Raw genomic sequence first — 16,618 nt, forward strand, 5'->3', positions numbered from 1 at the left:
GTTGGAAATGACCTCTAGAGATCGCCTGGTCTACCCCCCCGCTCGAGCAGGGCCACCCCGAGCAGGTTGCCCAGGAACATGTCAAGTCAGCTCTTGAAGACCTCCAAAGAGGGAGACTCCACAGCCTCTCTGGGCAACCCGTGCCAGGGCTCCATCACCCGCACAGTGCAAAAGCATTTCCTGATGCTCAGACAGAGCCTCACGTTTCAGTTTGTGCCTGTTGCCTCTTGACCTGGCACTGGGCACCGCTGAAAACACAATGGCTCTCTATGCTCTTTGCACCATCCATTCAGGTATTTATATACACCAATAAGATCCCCCCAAACCTCCTCTCCTCCATGCTAAACAGGCCCAGCAGTCCCTGCCTCTCCTCAGAGGAGAGGTGCTCCCAGTCCCTTGATCTTCTTGGTGGCCCTTCGCTGGACTCTCTAGTACCTTGCTGTCATTCACAGCAAGCAGCAAGAAGCAAGCTACTCTCTCCTTTAAAAGCCTAGTATTTTGGTTCCTCTTTTTACCATAATGCAGTAATATTGTAAAAAACAAAAATAGCCGACCAAAGAGGGTTCCCAGCTTTGCACCACAAGGTTTCAAGGTTTCCCGTAAGTGAGGTACTTGTACTGCCCTTTTTCCGTTGCACAAATGGACTGTCAGAACAGAGCCAGCAAACCCGCGTTTTCATTTTCTTCAAATTCCTTTTGATTTATCGATAAAAGTCACTTTCATTTAAATACATTCCTACCAAACCTGATTTGACTTTCCTTTTCGATTCAGCTCTAGCTAATCAGAGTTGTCAGCAGTTTTTATTTGCTATTTCCAAGAACTCTTGGGGGCAAATAACTCTCTCCAAGAACTATATGAATCGTTCAAAACAGAAAGCATGTTACTGCTTATCTTGGGACTGCATTTAGTCCTGCATGCCTCTGTGTACCAGAAGAACAAAGGATCAGCAAAGTTGATTTTAGATATTTTCAAAGACTGCAGGTTTATACAACATATCCATAGCATGAATGTAGGCATGCTTGGAAAAGAAGATCCACAGATAAATATTAGCCAGGTTTGACTACTGTAGCTTTTGCTACCATAAACACAAGTTTTCAAAGTTATGCTGTCATTGGTTTTTTTGCATCAAGTTATTTTAACGTAATGTAGTCAGAGGCAGACAATGGCACTTGAATGGAATTTTTTGAAAGACCTAACAACAGAGGAAACCCCAACTACCAACAACTAGCCCAAACTGTCATTCTTGTTCTTTCTGACAAGTATTACCTGTGGTAAAAACTGTCATTAAAGAATTTAAACAGAAATCAATCTCAGACGTCTATTTTTGTAGACCAAGAGGGCAGAAGAGCAACTGTTACCACATATTCAGCTCCCTGCTCAAAGCTCCTTTGGCAGTGCTGCTTTTTTTATTTCCATCACTATTTCCCACTACACTACTTTTCTCATACCTGATAAGGTTCCGTCTTTGGCTGCCTTGATCTTACAGCTGCACCACCGGCATAGGCCGTCTTTCCGGGGTAAAATGGAGAAAACCCAAGCTGGTTTTGCTTAAAAACAGACGTGCTTCCACGTACCTACGGAAACACAGTATGAGAAGTGGATAGAAAAGCAGGTACACATTCAAACTGATTAAAAGAAATACTGTGCAGTACTTACAGGACACAGTCCTCCAAAAACAAATAAACTGAATGCAGGTTTCTTAGAGCTAGCTGCAGAATGCTGCGAGAGGGAATGAGTTCTTTCATCTTGTGTGGGCCAGAGCAGTGACGATGAAGTATTTTTTAAAACTGCAACATCTGCCAAAATGACGTATGCTAGATGTAAATGCCTCTCGTACGTACAGAACTTTAACAATAAAGATCACACTAATTCAAGTTCTTCAATACAGAAAAATAAGCATGACTTCAGCTTCTTTAAATAGATCAACTTCACGTACAGACTGAAAACCAAGTATCACCTACAAACTTGAAAACTGTTCACAGAGCTGCAAGTAGTTTTCACCAATCTTACCAAGTTAATACTGTGCTTCCAATGCAGATTTTTTTTTCCTTCAGGCTAAGATAAAAGAGGACCGCATAAACATCAGTGCATTTGTACGGACAAAGCTTTTTTCTGTGTTGGTAAAAGGCTGGAGGCCAGCACAGATCATAATCGCACAGGTTTTAAACCTGGAAGATTCCCCAAAGGCTGCTCTAAGAGTTAACGATCTTCTGCCCATGTATGTTTTACGAAGACACACCAGAAAGTTCTAGTGCACTCAGGTTATATTGCTAAAGCCCAGCAACTCTACTCTCAGCTGTACAAAAGTTCTCTGGAAAACCTGCTGAGCACACGTCAGTCCCTGTCTATATGGGGGACTAGAAAAAGCTGCAAACCTGCTGTTCGCCCTTTCAGCGAGAAGACCTACGTACCAACCTACATCGACACGATGCTTATTTTTTATTTTAAAATGGTGTGCTTTCCTCAATGAATTTGGCAAAAGACATGAAAGTATTGACAGCTGAAGCCTTCTACCAAGAAAGGTCAAAAAACAGCCTATAGCTTATGACAGAGTAGTTTCTTTATCTTCTCTTGCTGAAACACAGGAAAACATCTCGTGTTCCTATTTGTCACCTGCACTTATTCACATTTAACCAGCTGTCTGTTAGATATTCTGAGTCACTCTTCCTTCTAGACAATCAGCCTAGTTGTCAAGCTACGGCAAGTCAGCCTGATTTCCTACCGTCCCAGTTCAAAATTTACATATAACCTAGCTGAATGTGTATATTTCAGCATTGACTCTTTCTAACATCAGGGTATCATAAACGTATTCCAAAGCACGCTTCTATTAAAAAGGTGATAGGATTATATACTTCTAAAACACTAAAAATTCAATTTAATTCTCGCATCCAAAGTTGACATTCACCTATTTTATTTACTAAGGTGATGTGGAATATTAAAGAACGCAAGGTACTTCACATTAAAAAAAAAGTCAATTAAACAGAGAACACAAAAATCACCTTCATCAGATGCTCTAGAGGAGGAATCACTGGTTGTTGAGATGTTATCATCGTCTTGTTGAGAGGTAGAATCTTCTATTTCTTTTATCAAGGACAGCCTAGGACTGCCAATGCCAAATACAGAAGATGTCGAGGGCTGACAAGGTGGGACAGGAGAATCCAGCATGGTATAATTCAGACGGCTCCGATGAAGAGAGGGCCTTGTTAACACAACTGGGAAGTTCAGTGCTGATCTACTTGTGGATGGTTCTAGACAAGAACAGGGAGATAATTAGCTTTGCTATAGACAAGCTCACAGAAGCCAAAACCTGTTTCCTATCGACAGCCATGCTATTGCCAAGTTCTAAGCGCAAAAAGAGAGAAGCCAAATTTAACTTCTTCCTCACCCAGATACGGTTGCATCTAACTGTCTGGCTACAACAACAACACTGCTTGCGATACACAGTATTAATGTTGCATCCAGAAGTAGTTAACTATGAGGTTTTACAACACCACATTCTGACCCCGTGCTCAAATGCTCTAACGCTGACTTGGCCGTTCACTAAATCAAACATATATACTCCTTCTCCCATGTACAGCTTGCAATAAGCTTTACAAAATTTGAGATTACACGGTAAATTACAGATAACACTGCAGCTTCCATAATATTGGAACAAAGGTTACATTAATCTGAATACACAACATGAAAATGAACGTTTGCAGTACTTTTTTCCCAAGTTCTTCCATATCAGCTCACGTTAGAGGCAAAACATCATCTCCTACCCATTAACTATTGGGATTTTGACCCAAGGGACAAGGATGTTGACCCAAGTAACCAGACGAGCATTTTTCCCTCTTGAAGCAAAGGGTCTGCAAACAATGCTAGTGGCCTGGAATAGGTGGCCTTGAAGTCTATCTTGCTAAATGAATGGAACTATTCATGGGTATTTTGCCTGATGAAAGCCTACTGTCTCTCCCAGGAATCTGGGCAATTCAAATGACTTTGAGCCACTATCCTCTTGATACTTGAACTGAAGCTTAAACTAGTTAGTTCAATCTTCATAACCACTGCAGTACCACTAATTAGCTCTCCAAACCATGAGCAGATTTTTAGGACAGCACCGTTTGAGATACAGAAAGGTATTCAGGCGGAAGGCCACCCAATATAGGCTCCAGCACACTGATACCTCAGAACTGAAGAAACACATTGGTTTCAAAATGTAGTAATAATTAAAAAAAAAAATCTTATTCTTAAGCATAGTAAGCGACACCCACGGACAGCAACATAAGCTGCAAAAGGTTCCAGGGTGTCCACCTGCTCCTGATCTCCTGGAGTTAGCAAGCTTGCAGTGCAGCTGTTCTTACTGAAAGCTCCTTTCACGCAGTTACATAGGAAAGCCAACATGTGTTCCTCAGTCACGAAGACCTTCTCTATTCTTTTCTCCAAACTCATTCCCAAGCTACAGCTACACAGAAAGCCATCAATCTCCTTGTTTACAATTAGATGAGATTGGAGGCAAAGATATTTCCTCCTTATTTTTTGATTCTGCCAACAACAGAAGCAACTGACTTTCCACATTATCTATGGTTACCTACGCACGCTCAGACAAAACTTCTTTACTTATTAAAAGCTGACTTCCCCAAAACAGCTAATTTAAGAGAAACTCAAATAAGAATAGATGCAAATTTATACAACAGGACTACAGGAACAGTGAGAGGCACTGGATATAAGACAAATTAATCTTTCATGAGGTAAAGGAGTTGCAAACCTCGTTGCCAACGGTCCAAATACCTTCTCAAAGACACCCCCTCCCCCCGCGTAGACCTTAAAGTTATTGAATATTTTAAGGATAATAATCTCATAAACCACATCCGTGCACAAGTTCCCCAGTTCACCATCAAGTTAACGAGGAACTTTACTAAATTGATCAAAGCCCAAAACAAAAAAAAAAACAAAACAAAACAAACAAAGTCGGGACACGAGACGGAATTTTCCTCTGCCATTCTAGCATCTAGTCTTTTGTTTCGAAGACTGCAAAACAAATTAATTTTTTTAATTGCCTTAGGCAATTAGACAGATTTTCATTCCATATCTTTTAAAAGATGGAAAATGCAACCCAGCACACTTGCAAATGACTTATTTTCAGCATTTAGCACCTGGCTAATAGAGTACCTAAAGTTAACTGATGCCTTCCAAGAGCATAAGATGTATGCTTCGTAACTGTGTATACAGTTTAAAGCTAAGACAGTTTCACAAACAGTTGTTTTGACTTTTTTTGTTTTTTTTTTCATTCTGTCAAAACCCTCATTCCAATTTCCTTTTGAAATTCAGATTCAAAACTAGAAATCTGTGAATAAATACAGATGGCCAGAATTCCAAATGATTTTTCACATACCTCGTCTACTAATTCCTGCTGGTTCAGGCGTGAATCTCTCATCGATTATGGTATCTTCATCTGAATAATCGTGGTGATAGTTTACCGGAGTCTCCTCCTGGTTTGCAGATTCATTTCTGTCTACACACTCCTCCTCACGCTTATTGAAATACTTCTGCAGCCAGGCCGGTACAATATTTTTCACCGTTTCTGTCATTCTGCTAATTATTCCCTGCTTGAAAGAAAAAACACTTGTTTAATTACAGAAACGCAGTCAACAGCATATGCTGCGATACCACCTTCCACGGACCTTGAAGACAGATATTATACAGCAAATATTCAGAAGACGACGACGAGGTTGATCCCTGGCATAGGATCGCTACACTTCTGGTAAACCTAAAATTCACCTAAGATTGATTTACAACTACCTATCACTTTCTGCACTTCCAAGTGACCTTGGCAAGGTTCAAAGTTTTGAAACCTCTGCCAAAATTCACCAGCAGGTCGTCAATCTGCAAGGCTATCAGGAAACTCTACGCCTGAACAGCTCCTGACCTACAGACTTGTTCCAGGACTCTTCCTCTTCGCACCCTCCCGTGAAAACCAACTAAACCAGAAGTTCAGCAATTATCTACTGCGACAGTCAGGACCATACTACCCATTAAAATCAGTGAATCTAAATATTTTCAATTTTAGTAATGCTGAATTGCAGTGACTATACGCACAAAAAACAGTTCTGCTCTCAACAGTCAGGCTAACCCAGAAGATGTCCTGGAAGAAACACAGCTATAGCTATAGCACCAGCACCTCCTCTTGCAAGAGCCTTCTAAAGCTGTTGCTGTATTTTGTAGAAGACTGACTCTGCGGCATACATCGGGTACGATCGGAGAATTCCCACCTGACCGAAAGCCCCAGGAACTACGGTTAAATAAAAGATAAATTAATATAAATGAATAAATTAATAATAAAAATTAATAATAAAAATTAATATCCAGAAAGCTGACAATCATGAGCTAGGCATCCTGCTAATCATCCCTCCTGCAGGCAGGGGGAAAAAAAAAAGGTAAATTAGATCCAGGACTAGTTCCCAGGAACTTTGAAGCTGCTAACTATACTGTCTACAGTGCCCAGGCACCTTCAGAGCTTAATGGTAAGAGACAGAGGGTTTGGTGGGCTGTAATTACGATCACAAGCACACAAAACACATCTATTTAAGTATTTCTAAGAATCGACTTATCGACTAAAGTTGTAGGGGGAAGGATGAGAAAAACAGCGGGGTAGGGATCAGAACCAGAGGTATAACCTCACAAAATCGCATCGGTCGCTTTCGTGCCTCCCCAACTGCATCACTGAGAGACAATTAACATTAAGCCACAGAACCTTCTGCAGAGTGGACATGATATTGAAGATAAACTGAAATTAATTGACAAATGCTCTAAGCAAGCTATCTGCTCAAAGCTCGTCCTTTTACGTTATGAACATTTGCACGATTCGTCTGGTTACAAAGCTAACTGCTATAATAAATGCACACATGTAACACCTATCAGTTTGTCTATTTATCAAATCATTAAAATTCTTCCCCGATAAGTTACTGTTAATTTGATCTGCGCTGGATGTGCAGCAGCCATTCTCTGTGCAGAATCCCCCAGATATCCCCACGCACGTGTTTGCTCTGGCACACTCTTTAAATAAACCTACTGGAAAACACGCAGAGATAACAGACAATGGAAAAGTTAGAAAACCATCTCCACTGATTATTTTCAATCCACGTGTAAGGTTTATCAGTTAGCTACACAGTGTCGGCACACGCAAGCTATGGCACTTTCAACATTAATGCACTGTTCAAGCCAGAGGTTTCAACGGTTGCTCTGTAAGCGTGGGGAATGTTTGCATTGCCCTTCCAGGCCAGCTTTAGATGGACAAGATTGATTGTCAATATGTGGTATAAGGGACTTGGCATTTCTGCAAGTGATAAAAACCTAATTGAGCAGCTATCCATGCGTAGCGCTCCCTTGGTTTTGCATATGATAATCAATCCCCTCAGCTACGTTGCTCATTTAATAGCGGAGAGGTTTTGGCTGAACAAACATGTGCAGAGGGCATCTCCAGAGCATCTCTCTGGGCGTCCTGACATTTCTTAGCAAAGAGCTGCTGGGAGGGATCTCGGCGCGTCCCCCCTCCAGCACGGGGATTTTCACACCCCGAATTGACGGACCGCTTTCACCGTCAACCTGCTGTACCCTACAGCACAAACGAGAAGCAAAGCCTGGCAGGTAACGTTCAGAGAATTGATGATGGGCTGAGGAGGGGTGCAGGGAGCGGGGAAAGCCCTGGGGGTGGCACTGGGGGTCCTGAGGGCAGCGGGCTGGGGGTGAAGGGGAGGGGGAGGAGGGGGGTAATGGGCTGGGTAGAGGGGTAAGGGGGTAAGTAAGGGGCTGAGGGGGTAACTGAGGGGGTTAGGAAGGGGCTGAGGGGGTAACTGAGGGGGTTAGGAAGGGGCTGAGGGGGTAACTAAGGGGGTAACTAAGCCGTTGAGGGGGTAACTAAGGGGGTAACTAAGCGGTCGAGGGGGTAACTAAGGGGGTAAGGAGGTGGGTAGGGGGTAACTAAGGGGATAAAGGGGCGGGTAAGGTAAGGGGGTAAGTAAGGGGGTAACTGGCGGGCTGAGGGGGAAGGGCCCGCTGTGGGGGGGCCGCTCCTCACCCGCTTGCTCCTGGCACAGGGGGGCTTCGCGGCGCCCAAACGGTGGCGCCGCCTCTTCACCTTGCCGCCGGCCGCTCCTCCTCCTCCTCCTCCTCCTCCTCCTCCTCCTCCTGCTCCTCCTCCTCCTGATCGGGCTCCTGGGCTGCCGCCCGGCGCCCCGCCGCCACCGGCCCTGCCACCGCCGGCCATGCCGCTGCCGGTCGCGCCGCTACCGGTCGCGCCGCCCGAGGCCATACCGCCCCCCCCCCGCGTTCGGTGCCGTCACGGGGCCCCCCCGCCCCCCGCCGCCACGCGCCGCGGGGCCTGCCCTGCCCCTCGTGGGAATAAAAATGTTGTTTTTGCAGAGTTACGTTGTTTAAAGGTAAGGAATGGGGTATCGAGGTGTGCTTGCAGCGATAAGAACGCTTAGCAGGCGACCTTGTAAAATGCAGACAACCAGACTCCGTAGAACAATTCGGGGAAAATCACGGTGTTGAGTCAAGTCAGGTAAGTGAAGAACCATTACCGCTTCAACCAGTAAAAAAGTCGAAAGAAATTCGAAATTTAACAGGCCGGCAACTGAAGGCCATGCATTGTCTGGGAAGCATCAGACAGATTGTGAGCCTGGATCACCCCCTCAGTGGGGAAACAGGGGAGGGTCCCGTCATCAAAAAGTATATAAACTGGGTTTTGGAACCAGCAGGGGCGCTCCTGCTCGTGGGACGCCCGCCACTGCGATCGCGAATAAATTCCTGCTTCGCTGAGCTCCTCGCCTGAGCCCAAGTTATTGGCTACGGAGTGTTTCTCACAATTTGGGGGCTCGTCCGGGAGCCAGTCGCCTACTGGGGAGCCCCACCGCCGCAGCAGCAGGAAGGCATGCCCCGCTGATTTCAGCGGTCCTGTGCATCGACGGCGGCGGTTCTGCGGAGAGCTGACAGAGGGCCCGAGACTGATGAAAGAGGCAGGATCCGTGAAGGAGTGGGGAAGGGAAGAAGGCAGGCACTCCGGCTTTGAGAATTGATCCGGTAACTCTGTGCACAGACCAAGGTAAGAAATAGGAAGTATTGCCTTGGGGGTCGGGTGAGACTCTGTGTGCCGTGTGATTGAGACGTACTTTTGTACGGAGCGAGTGTGGAGTCCTGATCCGCGGTTCCGCAGCTCCGCGAGGGGCGCGGCCGGAGACGGACGAAGCGTGAGATAAGGGAGAGAAAGGAAGAGTCTCGGGAAATGTGGTGTATGGTAAGCCCTTGCACGGGGAAGTGCTTGGCAATACACCAGGGAAATTTGGTGTGCGGTAGTCCTCGCACGGACGGGACGCCCGCCACTGCGATCGCGAATAAATTCCTGCTTCGCCGAGCTCCTCGCCTGAGCCCAAGTTATTGGCTACGGAGTGTTTCTCACACCCTCCCCCTCCCTCCCTCGCGCGCCCCCTCCCCTCACGGGAACGCGCGCCCCCCCCTCCCGCTGCCGCTCCCGTTCCTCGCCCCGCCCCGGTCCCGTCCCGGTCCCGCCGCCCTCCCGCTCCCGCCCTCAGGACCCGGCCGCCATAATGAACCCCGGCCCGGCCACCGTAAGCACGGGGCTAGGAGTCACCTCCAGAGCCTCCCCGCGCCGTGGCGCCGACCGCTGGTGTGCCGCAGCACCGCGCCGGGCGTGGGACGGCGCCCCGAGCCCACAGTGCTCGTCAGAAAAGCCCCGCACCGACAACCGATACCCCCGCACCGACAACCAACAGCCCCCACGCCGACAACCAACGCACAAGCAGTGTTTTAGGCCGGATTCGTGGCCCCGTTGGTCCGGGAGGCAGTCGTCACGCTAAATTCTACCCCACGGCAGGGGAACGATGGGCATCGTGACAGATCGCCGCCCCAGAAAATAAACACATAAATAAAGAATAAAAACGATAACGGGACATGAATCGTGCCCTTAATAACAGACATTGGGCAGTGAAATCACCGACTTCTGCAACAATACGTGCTCAGGGAACTGACTAAAACCCCTCCTGCATCGGCCATGTAATAGCTAGGCAAACATCACATAATACTTCCCTCCCTCATGTACACCAAACCTATTAAGGCAACCATAGTAGCGTGATAACGTGATTTTTCTCCTCCAGATCAGCGTCAAAGGCAGCTACGCTAGGTTTGCTCATAAGTTCAAACGCTGTTTTATTTATTTATTTAAATGCCATTTTTCTTATTTAGAAGGATTTCCATAGGGTGACAGGCCTTTAATGACACTCACGACTCAGAAACATTTGCCGATGCAGTCAAACGGTGTCTATTAACGCGAGGCACTGAAGTTAATTGGTATTAAAAATGAGCCAAAACGAAAGGCAAGTATCTGCGTGTCCAGCAGAATGACAGCGATCATCACCATTTGATCAACCTTCCCTGTGAGTTCTATCTGCAAGTTACTTTGAGGTAGCGCTAGAAAGAAGCGGTTGGTCCAGAGCATCCCTGCAAAAAGAAACATCCACGGCTTAAGTACCGTTTACTCTTTTGGTATCCTTTTAAGTACTTTTTACCCGTTTCGGACTCCTGCCTTTTCCCGGCTCACTGATGACAGCATTAGTAGCCCCTCAAGCTACTGTCCTACAGCCTTTCCCATCAGTGAAGAGATAGGAAAAACCCCACTACTTCTTGGAAAAGAAAACCAGCAGGTTTTTGAATAAAAGCACTCTCTGTTGCAGCTAGGTACAACGAAAAGAGTTTATGAAATCATTACGGGACATTCTTGTAGAAAACTTCCTCAAGCTTGGAAGAAAAAAAAACATTTCAGCTAAGTAAAACAGAAAATAACTGGAAGAAGTGAAGTATGGCGGTGTTGGAAAAGTTGCTTCAAAGACTTGTTTAATTAAAAAGAAGGAAAAAAGCAAGTCCCTACTGCAATCCCATCTTTATCAAACTGATGGCGGGCACCAGTACGATGTGTTCAGCTAACACAGGCTGGAAGTTGTAACTGCAGCTGTGAAGTTTACCCAGTAAAAAGACTCCGCAAAGCATTGTAGCAATTCCGATGCAATCACTGCTTCCTGAATTTGTGACTCACGGTTAACACGGCAGTACAGGAAGAAGTCTGGCATTCACTGCGCTCTTACGGTAAAGAATCTGCCCTGCGCACACCATCCCAAGCCAGGTATGCGCTCCTAACAGGAAAGGACGATAGGCTGATAAGTCTCAGCAGAGGGAAAAAGACATCAGAGAACTACTTTATAACAGCAGCACGCGGGCTGCAACCAACGTTCTCTTCCTCTCATCATTTTCATTTCTGTGGACTCCAAGAGAATACACTCCCAACATTTTTCAGCTCTGGAGAACAAACAGCCCAACCAATCTCATTCACTGAACTACAAAACTGGTATTTTCGCTATCTAGTCCAGAAAAGGAGGCGCACGTCTCTAACGTACAGTGTAGAGACCTTGTTAATAGGCAAAGTCTGCATAAAATAGGTGGCCACAGCCTGATTTTCTGACGTTCAGGGCCTTGGGTCACACACCACCACAGCATCAGACTTAATGAAGTCACCAATCTATGTGGGCCCCTCATTACACAGGTCACATGTTATGGACCAACCTCTCAAAGGCCAAAAACCAGCACTGATACTGCCGGGCCAACACACATCTGTAGCATCCCATTTCTGGGTGACAACACAATGAATGTTTCCACAAAGTACTCGATGCAACCTAACTACTGTGTTTGGTGATGCAAAGCAAGCCGTGTCAAAGCAGCGTAGCACCCAGGCACATTCCTGGAAGATGTTTTGCTGCTCACGTTGAAGAAAATAGATAAAAAAATCCTGTGCAGTTTGCACTTCTGAGCTCAAGTACCACAGCTATGCACTACAATTGAAGTGGCATCAAAGCTTGTAAGGTTTTGAAGCTTCAGCACTGCCATCCAAATTCAAGGAGGCTGCATCTATTATCTTGAATTTGCCCCAGCTCAGTCCCCTGAAACAATTCCATAGACACGTACAAGCAACCCTTTTCCCACCCAGATTCTTTGCTTCATCTATTCCACCTCTACCTTGTGTCATATTCTTATTAATCTGCCCCTCAAAAGACTCCCTGGCTCACACAAAGAAGCAACCCAACAAATCCCTGTTCCCAGCCACGTTGCTTTCATGCTTTGGGAAGAGTTAACTGCAACAGCTCTAACTGTGATGCCACCTCACCCCCTCCACCTATGTGAGGTTCTTTGCCTTCTGTCTCCTCCTACGTGTACACCTGCACTAGAACCAGGAAGAATGTGCTTCCTACAATACTCCAAGAGCCTCTTCTGTTTCAGGATGTCATCATTTCAATTCAGGACTGAAAGTATTCCTAGCAAAAACCCAACAGCTAATAGCTAACAGAAGCAGTTGCTGGTGATCAGCTACAAGTAACCTGGAAGTACTGAGGAGTCACAAAAGAGAATTTGCATTACATTTAAGAACAGCATGCAGCTTAGGACCACTGCTTTCACTGACTACACTAAGCCATAAAAAAGAATTGGATTCTTACCTGCCATCACAGCAATTATGGTTTATGTTGCCCCCAAAACACACACGGCAGTACCAGAACTGTGTCAACTAGCTTTAACAGCTTCCCCAGCTATTAAGTACAGTAATTTCTGCTTCCTTTTTTTTCTTGGAGGAATATTCTTTTGTTTCCAGCCTCACTTACTTATTATACACACTGTTAATTAGCAACTATTTCTCCATACTCATAGGGTTATGGAGTCCCTATGACTGGAAAAGACTCTGTACCCTTCAAGATAAAGAACAGCATAAAGGCAGCAACTCGCAAGACTGCTCTAGCTTAAAGCAAAGCTTTCCTCATTGCTCTCATCTCCTTTGACTTGAGTACTGTCATCCTTCTACCAGAGCTTTAAAAACTTCATTACCACGAATGAAGGAAGACCAGAGCAATCAGAGAGGGTAGCAGAGGGTATAACTTAAGGAGCTGTTACTAGGATTTTTTTGTTGTTCCTGGTGGACTATTTTTCTCCTTGCCAGCAAGGAGGGAAAACCAGCAAGTTGTTTTCTCCAAGATTTTTTTTTTTTTAGGTTTAAGAACACGGATTATGTTGTAGCAATTTCTTCGCTGTAAAACGTCAGCTGAGAAGTCTAACAGTAAGAAGGGCAAGGGAAAACTGAATGCTGATGCAGAGAGTGCCAGCAGACATCATCCTCATTCCACGGGATGTTTGTAGCTATGGCAGTTGAAGTCTACACTTCCATATGCTTAACATACCCTATTTATAAGCCAATTTTAGCTGACCTAGCATATATCAGTAGTACAGTTAGAGCCAGCAGCCTGCAGGAAAAAGTGGGCACAGGTGTTTCCATAGCAAGGCCTGTGAGTGTCTCCCATACATACTTCCAGTCTAAGCAAGCACATGAAAGGCTTGGCTTGTCGCTTACCTAAGGAACCAGGAAAACAAGGGAAAGCTAGATTTTGCTTGTGTCCTAATGCCCATATAAAAATAAAGACAGATGAAATACCCTTACTACCTTGTTAAATTCCATAAGCCGGAAGAGAACGTGCTGCACACAGGTACAAGTAAAATCCCTTGCTGGCAGGTTTGCAGAAACAAATTTTTTATTTACACAGGCAAGTCTTATCTTTAAGATAAGACCCCATTTACCTCTTTACATTTCTCGAATATTTACATGACTTCATGATGCTCCAAGAAGAGAGTGATGAACAAAAAGATTACAGAAACTGTCAAAAGCATAGCAAAAAAAACCCAACCTATCATTGTGCTTTAAAACTTATGAGCTAGAATAATGTAGAAGAAATGTAGTTTTAGCACTTTGGTCCTAACGGTCATGCTCTAGAAGACACTTAAATAGCAGAGGGGATTTCAGAAGTGACCGTATCCAGAGGTTGCCAGTGACAATTCATGAGTGAATCGTAGAGTTCTTCGCTTGTCTCCGTGAATTGTCTGTTCATTTCATCAACATCCAAGTAGAGCTGTGGATCTGAAAATAAAAGCCTGGTAAGTCCAAGTATCAAATCTGAGGCATGCGCACAAAAAAACTTCATGTGAAATGGCTAACAAAATGTATTTTAAGCTAAGTGTAATAAGCTATTAGATCTACTAATTTTAGTGAGGTATTTAGTCCTCTAAAATTTTGAGCCTCACAGCTCCAACTTTTGGGAATTTTTATATTAGAAGGCTGGGACTAGAACTGTCTTTCAAGATAAAGACAAAGACAATGTTTAAGATAGTAAAGATAACGTTTACGGATAATCAGCCATGAAACCCTCCCAAGAGTCATTTAATTCACTTCTACGGCAATACACGTTACATAGGATAGTTTCTAAACACTAACACAAAATGCCTCCACGTGAGGAACTTTGCAAACCTTCCAGGACACAAATATGTTTTGTACCGTATTTGTAAGTGCAAGCTGAATCCTCCTTTTGGAATCTGCAACATAAGCTTTTACCTCAGGGTGGAGAACAAAGCTTTTGCATATTACTGAGTTTCTAATATAAAATCTGTTTAGCGGAACCAATACAAAGAACAAAATTCTGTCTTAGACCATTTTCAAATGGGAATGAAGGCACAGGTACAAGAAACCTGCTGCGAAGCATTGACAGTGTCCCGTTTTACTTGATGCGGTCAGTGTATGCTGTATCAGCTTTAAAACCCCAGCTGATTGCAGATCAACCCCACAGAGGTTTGACCTCAGCTGAATTTTCAAGATGTTCTTCATCCAGTAGAGGTTGGCTTGTATTGTTAAAAGGCACAAGGATGGCTAAACTCAAGTGACAATGATAGAACCCTTATTACCGTCAGTAATTAGGTCATCACCGATTGCAGTCATAACTGAAGATTCCTGAAAGACAGAAAAGGCTAAGTTTAATCATAACTCATTTCAGAAAGCATCACAGATTCAAAGTGCTGCAGTCTCAATCCATTCCTTCTTCCTACAACTACAAGGATAGATGGCATTTTATCTATTTATTTTTAGAAGAAAGCCAATATTACAGTACAGGTTGGAAGGGACCTCCGGAGGTCACAACTAATACATTGACCACGATAAGACCACTTGCAACAACTGTTTAATTTGCTTTAAGCAAAGCAAATCAGAAGAACAGGAACAGAAGAAGCGTACGCAATTATGCTGTCAAAACCATTCTTTGGTATGCGTGAACAAATAATGGTGTATAAATCACTAATTCTATGGATTTACTATTTAAGCACTTAAATACAAACACCTCTGAATGGAATCTGCTCTTTTAACTTCACACTAAGCAGAAAGCATGTTTTCAACTTCGGATTCTTTTTGCTGATTCACACAAATCTGTACAACGTATTATCTGTGAAATATTTTCTTTACAGCAAGCGTGCACTATCTTTACCTCAAAAACAGCTGGAGCCATTAAAGAATCTCCTAAAGAGCAGTCTCCAACAGCTTGCATGCTGTCATAGGGAGCATAGGAGCTGTAGTTGTAGTCAGCGTAAGCATCGTAACTCTTCTGCGAGTGGTAGTTCTGGTAATCTTGGCAATAAGCATTATAGTTGTATGACTGGTACCGCTGCAATTCTGCTTTCAGTCTGAAACATGAGAAGTTGCATACAGTCAGAGAACAAGAGACTGTAAACCCAGTTCTGAACTTAAACAATTTGTCAGCTTACATACTTCAAAGCTTAAAAGGAAGCTTTCCTAAACAGTCACCTAAGTGACAGCTTAAGTCACAGCTCAAAACCTCATTTCTATAGAAGCAAGCATCCTCACCTTTGCCAATACCAGAAGGAATTGTTCTCATGGATTAACTCCAGAGCCTTGACATGGTTACCTGTACACATCAAGTATTTTTAGCGTTGGCATAAGCAAGCTGCTGCTATGTCTCTGTGCTTTGCTAAAGATTGATTTAAGACCAGAGACATTTATCAAGCACAGCTGCTTTAAAGATGCAGTCTTAACCCTTCTATCTTTTGTTTGGTTAATTACTAGATCTTATTTCCAGAAAGAAGTGAATGGAGTCAGATTATCCATTTCAAAGAAGCATCTGACGCTGCCTGTTAGTTTGCCATGTCTACCTCCACCTGCTCAGTTTTTTTGTTTGTTTAAAGTCCATTAAACATTCAACAGCTGCCAACTATACCGCTCAGGTGAAGTCAGTCTTGCTTAACAACACAATCGCGATTCTCCAGCGTGACGCCTTATTATTAGTGGGAGAATTACAAAATACGCTGGTTCTTAAGAAGAAAGGGCCAGCTGATTAGCTTTCACTACTTTCCCTTTCAAGATTTTCTCAGGGGCAGCTTCAGACTAATGACAAGAACCAAGACAAGTGCTATCTGTACTAAAACTGAGGTACACTGCATAAAGAACATTCAGATAACCCAGCTGCATATTCAAAAAAATCCGCTGTTTAGACTTGTCTTCACTGATTCTGTACAGGCAGACCTCCTGTGTCTGCAGTGCCCAGTTTCTCTGACTTGAATTGGGGATGCAGAGAAGTGAGTTCTATGCTTTTGGGGAAGAATACAAGCTGAAGGCATTCTGAAATAGCTTCCAAACTAAGCAAACATGAGGGACAAACTAATCCAATGGCTGGGTATTTCAATGCTAAGAGAGCACGGT

At 44.3% G+C, this 16,618-nt stretch overlaps 2 protein-coding genes and 1 pseudogene across 3 annotated transcripts in view; 1 reads left to right on the forward strand and 2 right to left on the reverse strand.

The window, feature by feature from the left end:
• LOC308187250 (nuclear pore complex protein Nup153-like) overlaps positions 1-8,305 on the reverse strand; it is a 30,847-nt pseudogene extending 22,542 nt beyond the window's left edge. Inside the window, exons 1-5 of the transcript in view lie at positions 8,057-8,305; positions 5,375-5,585; positions 3,000-3,248; positions 1,657-1,796; positions 1,449-1,574 (exon numbers count right to left, since the gene is read on the reverse strand). The product of the transcript in view is annotated as a nuclear pore complex protein Nup153-like (transcript). The remainder of the gene's footprint in view (positions 1-1,448; positions 1,575-1,656; positions 1,797-2,999; positions 3,249-5,374; positions 5,586-8,056) is intronic.
• The window catches only part of LOC308187237 (uncharacterized protein), an 80,567-nt gene that overhangs the window by 51,858 nt on the left and 12,091 nt on the right, over positions 1-16,618 (forward strand). The gene's annotated exons all lie outside the window — the stretch shown is intronic.
• Positions 8,997-16,618, reverse strand: part of LOC308187239 (uncharacterized protein) — a 94,325-nt gene continuing 86,703 nt past the window's right edge. The window contains exon 3 of the mRNA XM_080609405.1: positions 8,997-15,585. Coding sequence (XP_080465531.1) covers positions 15,297-15,585 — 289 coding nt within the window. The 3' untranslated portion in view covers positions 8,997-15,296. The remainder of the gene's footprint in view (positions 15,586-16,618) is intronic.

The sequence above is a fragment of the Anser brachyrhynchus genome (genome assembly GCF_964034855.1).
Source record: "Anser brachyrhynchus genome assembly, contig: SCAFFOLD_187, whole genome shotgun sequence".
NCBI classification, from domain to species: domain Eukaryota; kingdom Metazoa; phylum Chordata; class Aves; order Anseriformes; family Anatidae; genus Anser; species Anser brachyrhynchus.